Here is a 12,498-nt window from a genome sequence, read left to right as displayed (position 1 = left end):
AGGAGTTTAATACAAAGCCTGCATGCAGCGAGTTAGTATAAGGCGATTAGTTACAATGCAGTACTGTGAACAGCCCCATAGTATTGTATGGGCAGCAAGTTGCCAATGCAGAATTATTCTGACACGCAACTGATCAGTGTGAACAGGGCCTGAATGAAATACATTAATAAGGAATGTAGAGAAAAGGTTATCTTAAATTCGATAGCTGCCAAAGCTTTCACTGGATACAGAGACCTTTCCACTATTGTCCTATTGAGGCGTTGTTCTGCTTCAGATTTTCATGTGGGTTTACTTCAAACAGGCCCGTCATCTATACATACTGCTAATGAAGAGTAGGTAGGGTCAGTGAGAAGATAATTATGAGTTTTATATGCAAAATGTTGTTATGCAAAAAAATTTTTGATTATAGATCTACTAATAAAATGCAGCACAAGGCGTGTTATATTGGTCTATTTTCAAACTGCATACATTATTAGATAATTGCTATCAACTCAGTATCAGCATCTCATTGACCATCTCCAATGTAGAAACCTCAAGCGTCCCTCATTTTAAAAGGACAATCCCTATTTCAATACCCATATCACCTGTACCTCTCTGTCCCTTTTACTGGTCTGATCACCAAAAAGGCATCAGCAGAACAGCCAACATTTGCTTGTTTAAAAGAAAACAAATAGGTCAATCTCCATATCTCTCTCACTTTAGGACACCAGCAGTTTGCATTTATCAGATGTCTGCTTTGATGTTCTAATGCATGGAAAAAAAATTACACTATCAAATGTGCAGGGTAAAGGGGCCCATACACTCAGCCGATTTTCTGGCCGACCGATCGATCCCGATCGATGGATCGTTTGCAAATCGGTTGGCCAATCGACCGATCGATGGCCGATTTCGATGGATTTCCATCGAACTGGCAGGGTGGAAAATTTAGGTCGATCTGATGAGATTGCTTATCAGTTTGCTTTGGCCTTAAAGAGACTCTGAAGCGAGAATAAATCTCGCTTCAGAGCTCATAAATAGCAGGGGCACGTGTGCCCCTGCTAAAACGCCGCTATCCCGCGGCTAAACGGGGGTCCCTTCACCCCCAACCCACCCCCCGCAAAAGTGTGTCGTGAAAAGGTCGCTGGCTGTCTCTTCCTGGAGGCAGGGCTAACGGCTGCAGCCCTGCCTCCAGTCGCATCTGTCAGCGGCGCATCGCCGCCTCTCCCCCGCCCCTCTCAGTGAAGGAAGACTGAGAGGGGCGGGGGAGAGGCGGAGATACGCGCTGACAGACGCGCGTGGGGCAGGGCTGCGGCGGTTAGCCCTGCCCCAACCAGGAAGCGCTCCCCCGGTGTATCGAGGGGGATTTGGGGGTGAAGGGACCCCCGTTAAGCCGCGCTATAGCGGCGTTTTAGCAGGGGCACACATGCCCCTGCTATTTATGAGGTCTGAAGCGAGATTTATTCTCGCTTCAGACTCTCTTTAATGGAAATCTGATGGCAAAAAAATGCCATCAGATCAAATTTCAATAGATTTCAAAATGAAATCTATTGGGATTCTATCCTGGTAAAACCATTTCTAAAAACGCATCAGATAGATCATCAGATGCATTTCTTATCTATCTGCTGCCAATCTGACGAGTGTATGGGCACCTTAACATTTTAGGTGCCCAAATGCCACTCCTCAGAAGTCTGGGTCATGCTGATAGCATCATACAGCCATAAACCCACAGACAAGAGAACCAATAGGTTTCGCTGAGCTGCTGACCTGGCATCTTCCATACAGGTAATCAGTAAAATCACATGTTTTCATAGCAGGCCTGCAATTTACCAGAGCAGCTGAGCAGGCTCTCCCGGTCAGAGGAACTGAGGCGCACTCTTCCCTTATTGGCGGCTTGGGGGGACTTCACATCGGACCTCTTGAGCAGCGGCTCCTCTTCCCCCGCGTCCTCCTCTCGTACCCGGTCCGTATAAAACCTGACAGCGTTTCCTGGAAGAACTTTGTTTTGCTGCGCCCCAGCTTGCGCTTCACCTGCTTCCTCTGCAGTCTCCAGGAAGACCAGCAACGGCGGGGAGTCGCTCCGCTCCACTTGCGCTTTCTCAGCCATATCCCCAGCACACCCTCAGCAGCCCCACTACCGTGTTTCCATTCGGCACACTGCAAGCTTCGGGGAACAGGTAGTCACGTCACCCTGACAGAATTCAATCTCACACTATTGGCCAAAGTACTACCTAGGCCTTATGCCGTTGGCTGCAGTTATGCCACGCCCTCTAAACGTCAACCGACATCACCAATAGCCTTGCTGGTTTATTCGTACAAGGCGGAAATTGTTTCTTAGAGAGCTACGGATCAGTGGAGACAAAAACTATTTGCTATTCGCTGATTGCTCAACTATTTCATACGTCATTTGGAGGCAGCATATGCTCCGCCTTTTCAGTGATGTAGCGACGCTCTATCCGCAGGCTTGGCTTCCTCGTTTGTTCTGGGCGGGTGACATTGGGAGACGGTCTAGCAGTTCCCGTGGGTGCTTGTCTGTTTCCGGGAGGTCATTTCGCTAGTAGGACAGACAGTCAGCATGGCTCAGGCTGCCCAGAAACTCGTGAAGACGGTGGTTACCAAGACCCCCGGGCTTGTGAACGGTGAGACTAGAGCATGCCTGCGCATTATGCGGCCTAATAGCCCGGTATGCACCGGCAAACCATATACCATACCTCCTAGTTGTCTGGGAATGGAAAGAGGGACACCTGCAAGTGCAAACCAGTTTAAAGGACCTCTGTCTTAAAAATCTTTACATATAAAATATATGTAAACACATACAGTGGCGTAGCTAAGGAGCTGAGGGCCCCGATGCAAGTTTTACAATGGGGCCCCCCAAGCATTCTATAAATATTAATTGATACGGCGCACCGAAACCTGCAATGGCAACTACAGTGTCAGAGGTGCAAGAAGGGGATGGGGAACAGTTTGTTAATGATTACCACTAATCAAAGTATCTATAGAAGTGATTATTATGAGCACAGGACCAATAGAGAGCAAATACTGTGATAGAGAGTGGACCCTTCGGGGCCCCTCTGGCCCAAGGGCCCCGATGCGGTCGCTACCTCTGCACCCCCTATTGCTACGCCCCTGAACACATACAAATAAGCATGTCTCTTACAGAGTTAAATGAGCCATAAATTACTTTTCTCCCATGTTGCTGTCACAGTAGGTCAGGCCTGGATTTACATATACAGTGGAGGAAATAATTATTTGACCCCTCACTGATTTTGTAAGTTTGCCCAATGACAAAGAAATGAAAAGTCTCAGAACAGTATCATTTCAATGGTAGGTTTATTTTAACAGTGGCAGATAGCACATCAAAAGGAAAATCGAAAAAATTACGGAAAATTGGATACTAACCTGACGGTAATTTTCCTTTCCAGATGTGTCCATGGCAGCACAGTCGGGTTAAGTCCCCACCCACTTGACCCCTATAGGACCATCCTATAAATTTCTCCCTTTAGCTCCCCCCCCTTGTAATCTTAGACTCGAATCACCGAATCTAGGGAGGGAGCCCTGTGCTGCCATGGACACATCTGGAAAGGAAAATTACCGTCAGGTTAGTATCCAATTTTCCGTATTCCATATGTTTCCATGGCAGCACAGTCGGGAGATAGCTAGCAATAAAATACAGGGAGGGATGAGTGTGATGCTGAAAGAAAGTTTAATTAACTCAAATTAGCAGTTAACACACTGGATCCAAATTGTAACGTGGAGTTGGCCGCAGGGTCAACCCTGTAATGTCTCATAAAAGTATTTAAGGACGACCAATTGGCCGCTTGACATATTTTTTCGGGAGAGACTTTGCAAAATGCAGCCCAGGAAGCTGCCATGCCTCTTGTAGAGTGCGCTGTTACCTGTTGTGGAGGTACTAGATTGTTAATTTTATATGCACTTTGAATAGTGTTCATTAGCCAGTTTGCTATAGTCCGTGATGAAGCAGGCTGGCCGGACCTGTACCCTGCTGGTATAATAAATAATCTGTCAGTTTTTCGTAAGTCCTTAGTCTTTCCAATATAGGTCTTGAGTATATTCCCCACATCTAAAGGATGAGGTTCTGGATTGGATTCCTCAAAGAGAGTTGGTAATGTCCACTCTTGATTGAAGTGATAGATAGAGGCCACTTTAGGCACAAAGTGCTGTATTGGCCTAAGTACCACTCTATCTGTATAGAAGGTCAGTGCGGGTTCCCGGCAGCCTAACGCTTGTAGTTCAGACACCCTTCTGGCGGATGTTATAGCTACTAAGAATGCTGCTTTTTGCGTTAGAAGTGTAAGGGAGCATTCCTCTGCAGGGTGATATGGAGGTTTGGATAACGTCTCTAATACTAAAGGCAAGTCCCATTTCGGAAAGAAGGTCTTAATCGGTGGCTTCTGCTTGATTACTCCTCTAAGGAACTGGATCACTAAGGGATGTAATGCCCACCTCTGATCTGTTAACGCTGACAGGGCTGTTACTTGTACCTTGAGTGTATTGTAGCCTAGGCCCTTTTGTAATCCTGTTTGGAGAAAAAGTAAGATATCCGTTACTTGTGGTTTAAGAGGGTCTATCTTCTGGTGTGCTGAGAAGTCTTCGAATTTTGACCAGACTCTTTGGTATGAAGCATTTGTAGTTGGTTTCCTTGCTTTCAAGATAGTTTGGATAACCTCTGTCGAACATCCTAGCGATTCTAGCTTCCTCCTCTCAATCTCCATACTGCTAACTTTAGGATGGCTGGATTGGGGTGGACTACCGGTCCCTGTGATAGTAAGTTCGGTATTATTGGTAATAGTAGCGGTTCTCCTTGTTTCAATTGCCATAGAAGCGGGAACCATGGCCTTCTCGGCCAGAACGGTATTACTGCTATTAGTGTCACATTCTCCTGTGTTAGTCTCTGTAGTAAGCGTTGAATCACTGGGACTGGAGGGAACACATAAGCTGTGTGGAAAATCCACGGAGCCACTAGCGCATCTACTGCCTCTGTCTTCGGTGTTTGCCATCTGGACATAAACCTTTCGCATTTGTTGTTGTGGCTTGTCGCCATCAAATCTATCTCTGGATCGCCAAACTGTTCGCATATCCACTGGAACATTCTGTTGTTCAGAAACCACTCGTTGTTGTCTATTCGAGTTCTGCTTAAGTAATCCGCTGTTATGTTCTGTATTCCTGGAATATGAATAGCTGTCAGGCTTCTGAGGTGAGTCTCTGCAAACGTGAATATTGGAGTAACTTCCTGAAGGAGACTCCTCGATCTTGTCCCCCCCTGCTTTTTTATGTATGCGACTGCCGTCAGATTGTCCATACGTAAAGTCACATCTGCACCCTGAATCTGGGTTTTGAAACTGAGGAGGGCCAGAAATGCTGCCCTGATTTCCAGTATGTTTGCCGGTATGTGTTCCTTGTTTGACTTCCAAGACCCCTGCACTGTGGATGATTCTAGATGCGCCCCCCAGCCCTTCTGGCTGGCGTCGGTGGTGAGTATGATCCTCTTTGGTTGCTGGATAAGTAATGGCTTTGACAGGTTGTCTCCTTTTAGCCACCAGAACAGACTGTCTCGCATCTGTTGCGTTATCATGATTGGCTGGTCCAGATGTCTTTTCCGCCACTGGCGCAGGAGTCCCGCCTGCCACTGTCTGGTATGCCATTGTGCCCATCGGGATAGTAGATGTTAAAGTTCCCAGTAGACTGAGGCACTGCTTTGCTGTTATTACAGTGTTGCTTAACATACTCTATTAGTGACTGAATCTTTAGTTTCTTTTGTTCTGGTAGACTGATCGTGTTGTGTTCCGTCTGGAGACGTGCCCCTAGAAACAAGATGTCCCTTGTCGGCTCTAGTTGACTCTTGGGGAAGTTTATCTTCCAACCGAATCTCTGTAATTCTGACAGCAGTAGGTGTTTGTGTTGACTTATGACTTCTTGATCCTGGTGTAGTAATAACAGGTCGTCCAGGTAGTGATGTAGCCTGAGCCCCTTGATTCTTAATGTTTCTATCATTGCTAATAGGACCTTCGAGAAAGTTCTGGGAGCAGTCGAGATTCCGAAAGGAAGACATGTGAATTGTAGATGTAAATCCCCTATTGCGAACCTCAAGTATCTCTGGTAGTCTGCGTGAATTGGAATATGCAGATATGCGTCCTCCAGATCTATTGAAAGTGCCCAGTCGTTGATAAGTAATACTTTCACAATGGTCTGTAACGTTTCCATCTTGAAGTGTTCTGTGATTATGAAAGAATTGAGATGTCTGAGATCCATTACAGGCCTCAAGTCTCCTGTCTTTTTCTTCACGAAGAAAAGAGGTGAGTAGACTCATAATCCTCTCTCTTCGAGTGGGACTTCCATTACGGCTTCCTTCATAATTAATTCCTTTACATATTCCCATAGGATTTCGCTCTTGTCCTTGTTTACCGGTATTTTTGTGCGAATGAACATCTCTGGAGGTATATGCTTGAATTTCCACTGATGTCCTTGCGTTATCGTCTGTTTTACCCATTGGTCGTTGATCTCCTCCGTCCAGACATTTCTGAAGGCCTGAAGTCTGCCACCCACTGGTGATGCCTGGACGGGCGGGACATCAAAACGACTTCTGGGAGGCTGTGGACTGTCCGGCTTTCTTTTGTCGATTCAATTTCAAGAGTGTAGATTGGGAACTCTGCCAATTCTTCTTGAAATCACGAGTAGGTCTATAAGATATATTGCTTCTGTATCTGGTTTGGTAAGTGTTTCTCTGAAACGTGGGCCTTCTATTCTTGCGGTCTTGTGGGATTAGCCCTGATTTGCCTCCAGTTACCTTTTTGATGGCTGCATCCATCTCCTCACCGAATAAGTTTTTTCCATCATACGGAATCTTACACCAATCCTGCTTTGAATTGGAATCCGCAGACCAGCTTTTCAGCCACAACGCTCTTTTGGCCATAACAGCATGGAGCATGGATCTTGTAGAGCATTTCAAAACGTCCACAGCTGCTTCTCCTACGAAATCGGCTGTTAACTTAACGTCATCGAGGGCAGAAATAATGGTGTCCCTATCTGTGTCAGATCTCAATACCTCTTCGATATTCTGTATCCATACTTTTAAGGCCTCCGCCACGGATGTCAAGGCTATCGCCGGTTTACATGCACTTCCTGAAGACATATAAGATCTTTTGAATTCTGCATCAATTTTCCTTTCCATAGGATCTTTAAAAGAAGCGGCATCATCTCTGGGTAGCGTTACGTGCTTAGCTAGACCGACTACAGAGGCGTCCACTTTTGGAGGTTCGTCTAATGCTTTTAACTTGGCCTCCTCCATGGGATAGAGTTTATTGAATCTGTTAGATAGAATAGTCTTCTTGTCTGTTTTCTTCCATTCCTCTATCATTAATTCGTGAATTACCTCCATTAGAGGAAATGGTTTCACTGATTTTTTTCAAATGTGCATAGTATTCTCTCTGACTACTTGTCGACGGTTCTTGTTCATCTTGCCATTCTATAGCCTCTCTGATGGCAGTTATATATGGTTGTACTAGGTTGAAGTTGAATCCTATTTCGGCAGAATCTGTCTCCGTATCCGAGTGTGATGGCCCCGGCTGTGTTGTTATTGATTCCGACTGAGGTGGTTGGTTAGGTGGTAAGGAAGCGATATACGTGTTCTTTGATTCCTGTACTGCCTCTTTGATCATCGCAGCTATATCTTTAGGTGGTTCCTGTTCTCTCGCCATTGTTTGAAAGCAGGAGTGACATACTAATTTTCCAGGTAAGGCGTAATCGCCACATGCCCAGCACTTTTTCCTGGATGAGTAATGTCTGCTAGGAGATCTACTGTAATGATGTCTCCTGGGTGATGAGCGCCTTCTAGAGCGTGATCTACTCCGTGATCTAGAATGAGTTTTCCTTGCTCCCTTGCGTTGGCAAGATCGTGATCTTGACTGTCGTCGATCCGATCTGCTTGATCTGTGCTCTGTCTCTTTAATAGGGCTGTTGAGACATAAGAGCAGATGTCAGTTCAGCACTCTCCTGAAAAAGAAATATACTCACACCTCAACTCCCCCCCTTCCTACCTAATAGCTCTAGACTGGTCACTTGTATGTGGCTGCTCTTGCTCCATCCCTACAGCATCTGCTGTAAGAGAAAAAACGCCTTGAATATGTATCCACAAGGTAGGAGCAGGAAAGAAAACAAATATATAACATATATATATATATATATATATATATATATATATATATATATATATATATATATATATATATATATATATATATATATATATATATATATATATATATATTCTACCAGAAACAATGTAGGGAAAACCTTGTTCCTGCAGCAGCAGTTCCGCAGCGTAGTCCTGCAAAGTGTCCTCCATACTGCAACCACGCTAAGGTAGTGCAGACAGGTTTAAATAACCCTCCCCTCATCTCTCCACCAATCACGGGCGCTCTACTCCATTGCGCTCACGTGACTGAGGACGAGGGAGGAGGGTGGACGCATTGCGCAGCCATAGGCTAAGACCGGCAGACGTCACCGCCGGGCGGAATCCGGAAGTAGGCGGAAGCAGCAGCAGTGGGACGCAGATGGAGCGCACGCCGCTCCGCCCACCGCGTCTACGCGGAAGTAGGAGCCACATGTACGCCGTACGACATACGTGCAGGAGACACATGAAGGGTTTACCTTACCATCTCCACACCGCGGCCAGAAGCGGTATCTTCCCCGAGCGGTGAGTTGTTTAAACTCTGTGCTGGGGACTTCATGCAGGCGAGGCCAGACCTGATGGAAGGTAAAAGAGAGGGAGTTGGTAGATAAACTTTCTTGTTCAGCAGCAGGATGATCCTAAGAGCCAAGGTGATACGAGGACAAAAAGATTACAAGGGGGGGGAGCTAAAGGGAGAAATTTATAGGATGGTCCTATAGGGGTCAAGTGGGTGGGGACTTAACCCGACTGTGCTGCCATGGAAACATATGGAAAACCTTAAATAAAAGATAGCAACTGATTTGCATTTCATTGAGTGAAATAAGTTTTTGAACCCCTACCAACCATTAAGAGTTCTGGCTCCCACAGAGTGGTTAGACACTTCTATTCAATTAGTCACCCTCATTAAGGACACCTGTCTTAACTAGTCACCTGTATAAAAGACACCTGTCCACAGAATCAATCAATCAAGCAGACTCCAAACTCTCCAACATGGGAAAGACCAAAGAGCTGTCCAAGGATGTCAGAGACAAAATTGTAGACCTGCACAAGGCTGGAATGGGCTACAAAACCATTAACAAGAAGCTGGGAGAGAAGGCGACAACTGTTGGTGCGATTGTTCGTGAAATGGAAGTAGCACAAAATGACCATCAATCGACCTCGCTGTGGGGCTCCACGCAAGATCTCACCTCGTGGGGTGTCAATGGTTCTGAGAAATTAGCAGGGACCACAGTCACCAAGAAAACCATTGGAAACACATCACACCGCAATGGATTAAAATCCTGCAGGGCTCGCAAGGTCCCCCTGCTCAAGAAGGCACATGTGCAGGCCCGTCTGAAGTTTGCCAATGAACACCTGAATGATTCTGTGAGTGACTGGGAGAATGTGCTGTGGTCTGATGAGACCAAAATAGAGCTCTTTGGCATTAACTCAACTCGCTGTGTTTGGAGGAAGAAAAATGCTGCCTATGACCCCCAAAACACCGTCCCCACCGTCAAGCATGGGGGTGGAAACATTTTGCTTTGGGTGTTTTTCTACTAAGGGCACAGGACAACTTAATCGCATTAACTGGAAAATGGACGGAGCCATGTATCGTGAAATCCTGAACGACAACCTCCTTCCCTCTGCCAGGAAACTGAAAATGGGTCGTGGATGGGTGTTCCAGCACGACAATGACCAAAAACATACAGCAAAGGCAACAAAGGAGTGGCCCAAGAAGAAGCACATTAAGGTCATGGAGTGGCCTAGTCAGTCTCCGGACCTTAATCCAATAGAAAACCTATGGAGGGAGCTCAAGCTCAGAGTTGCACAGAGACAGCCTCGAAATCTTAGGGATTTAGAGATGATCTGCAAAGAGGAGTGGACCAACATTCCTCCTAAAATGTGTGCAAACTTGGTCATCAATTACAAGAAACGTTTGACCTCTGTGCTTGCAAACAAGGGTTTTTCCACTAAGTATTAAAGAGAAACTCCGACCAAGAATTGAACTTTATCCCAATCAGTAGCTGATACCCACTTTTACATGAAAAATATAATGATTTTCACAAACAGACCATCAGGGGGCGCTGTATGACTGATTTTGTGCTGAAACCCCTCCCACAAGAGGCTCTGGTACCGTACGGTACTCTGGGCAAACTGCCACAATGTAACAATGACACACACAGGAAATGGCTGTTTATAGCTGTCTGTTAAAGCCAGAACAGCTACATAATCTGCCCACAGTAACAATGTCACCATGTAATACATTTCAGAATGTGAATCTGGGAGAGGAAAGATTTTACAATGAGCAAACTCTGACTAAATCATGTATACATAATTATTGTAAAAATTAAGCACCTTTTTTATATTAAATTATTTTCACTGGAGTTCCTCTTTAAGTCTTTTATTGTTAGAGGGTTCAAAAACGTATTTCACTCAATGAAATGCAAATCAGTTGCTATCTTTTATTTAAGGTTATTTTGTCGATTTTCCTTTTGATGTGCTATCTGCCACTGTTAAAATAAACCTACCATTGAAATGATACTGTTCTGAGACTTTTCATTTCTTTGTCATTGGACAAACTTACAAAATCAGTGAGGGGTCAAATAATTATTTCCTCCACTGTATAGGCACAGATGTCCTGGCACCGTAGACTTCACCCTACATGAGCCTACAAACCCCGCTGAATCACACCGAATGTGTTCTGGCTGGCCCAGCTATCACTTCTCCCTTACTACCCTTTCCTGTCATAGGTAGCTACAGATGTCCCATAGTATTAGGCAGTAGAGATGTTGGTTCTGTCAGATTTCTACTACATACCGTAAGTGACAGCAACATAGGGAAAACAAGTAAATTATGGCTCATTTATATCTGGAAGAAGCATACTTCTTATCTGTATACTGTATGTTTAATTATAGCATTTTAAGATTGTTGCGACAGTGGTCCTTTAAAGTGAACCTTCACTGAAAATAAAACAAAAAAATTTCACTTACCCGGGGTTTTGACCTGCCCCCTGTTCCCGCTTTGTGCCAAACCAATCCTCCATTCTCCCACTCAGTTCCAATTCTACCGACTGATCAGTCAGTTGTCCACTCTGCGGCCAGGGCCACACGAATCCTCTTATGTGATCACGTAGGCGAGCGTGTTTTGCGCAGTAGGATGTTCTTTCTTACTGCACCTGAGCAGGACGCGCTCGCCAAAGTGAACGTGTACGAGGATGCAAGCGTAGTGGGCTGCCGACTGATCAGTCATCAGAATTGAAACTGAGCTGCGGTGGGGGAAAGGAGGATCGGTTTGGCATGCCACGGGCACAGGACGGCTGCAGGGGGCTGGATGAGGCCCCAGGTAAATTAAAAATTTTTTTTTTTTTCTTCCAGTTACGGTTCACTTTAAAGCCACACAAGTATTGCTGCCTTTGAAAACCTGGCACTCAGATTATCATTATAAAAGTTGAGTCATTACAGCAGATCTATAAAAGGAACGATTAGTGGTGCTTTTAAGGTTTATCGTTACTTCCAGTTGTCGTCATCAATTTTTGCTATATAAATATAGAAGAAATCTACTTGATTGCTGCATTTTTAATGTCCTAATGATATTCCCTCATTTTGAAAGTAGAAAAAGTTGGTGGTTTCAGTGTAAATTGGTGTATTTTTCCAACACCTCTTTGTCACAGATTGCTACTTTGAAAAAAGTGTCAGTCCATAGCAACAATTGAGATGGAGGTGGAGTTTGTACATTTTATAGAGTGCTGTCCAACTGGCGGGCCGCATCAGGCCCACCAGGCCTTTTGCTGCGGCCCCCCTGCTGTGGCAGTGTTAGCCAAAGCTGAGAGGACTTTTTTTTTTTTTTTTTTTCCACATGCCTCACCTGCTGTAATGTAAATTTACACCCCCCCCCCCTCGTTCCCCCGATGCTGCCGCCGTCTCACCTCAGATCAGCGGCAGGAGATAGTAACCAGCCACACGGGGGACTTTAAATGCTGGACGTGACCGATGATGTCACTTCCTGCATTTAAATCCACCGCGTGGCTGCCGTGCGCTGGTCTGGCTGGTTGCCATCTCCTGCCCGGTCCGATCTTAGAGGTGAGGCAGAGGTAGCACGGGGGAAACGGGAACGAGGGGAGCGGAGCAGAGAGGAGAGGGGCGGTAATTAGTACATTGTAGAAGCCAATCTGACTGCATTTTGTGGGCGGATTTGGGGCCAATCTGACTGCATTTTGTGGGCGGATTTGGGGCCAATCTGACTGCATTTTGTGGGCGAATTTGCGGTCAATCTGACTGCATTTTGTGGGCAAATCTGCGGCCAATCTGACTGCATTTTGTGGTCAAATCTGCGGCCAATCTGACTGCATTTTGTGG

General features: G+C 45.6%; 2 protein-coding genes across 2 annotated transcripts in view; one reads left to right on the top strand and one right to left on the bottom strand.

The window, feature by feature from the left end:
• The window catches only part of LOC137521506 (phosphatidylinositol 4-kinase type 2-beta-like), a 30,627-nt gene extending 28,195 nt beyond the window's left edge, over window positions 1-2,432 (bottom strand). The window contains exon 1 of the mRNA XM_068240853.1: window positions 1,807-2,432. Within this exon, the coding sequence (XP_068096954.1) occupies window positions 1,807-2,083 (277 nt within the window). The 5' untranslated portion in view covers window positions 2,084-2,432. The remainder of the gene's footprint in view (window positions 1-1,806) is intronic.
• Window positions 2,432-12,498, top strand: part of ATP5MG (ATP synthase membrane subunit g) — a 29,058-nt gene continuing 18,991 nt past the window's right edge. The window contains exon 1 of the mRNA XM_068240854.1: window positions 2,432-2,615. Coding sequence (XP_068096955.1) covers window positions 2,552-2,615 — 64 coding nt within the window. The 5' untranslated portion in view covers window positions 2,432-2,551. The remainder of the gene's footprint in view (window positions 2,616-12,498) is intronic.

Source organism: Hyperolius riggenbachi, chromosome 6, assembly GCF_040937935.1.
Source record: "Hyperolius riggenbachi isolate aHypRig1 chromosome 6, aHypRig1.pri, whole genome shotgun sequence".
In the NCBI taxonomy this organism is placed as follows: domain Eukaryota; kingdom Metazoa; phylum Chordata; class Amphibia; order Anura; family Hyperoliidae; genus Hyperolius; species Hyperolius riggenbachi.
Note: the sequence above shows the minus strand (reverse complement) of the source record. Positions and strands in the feature narration are given on the sequence as shown.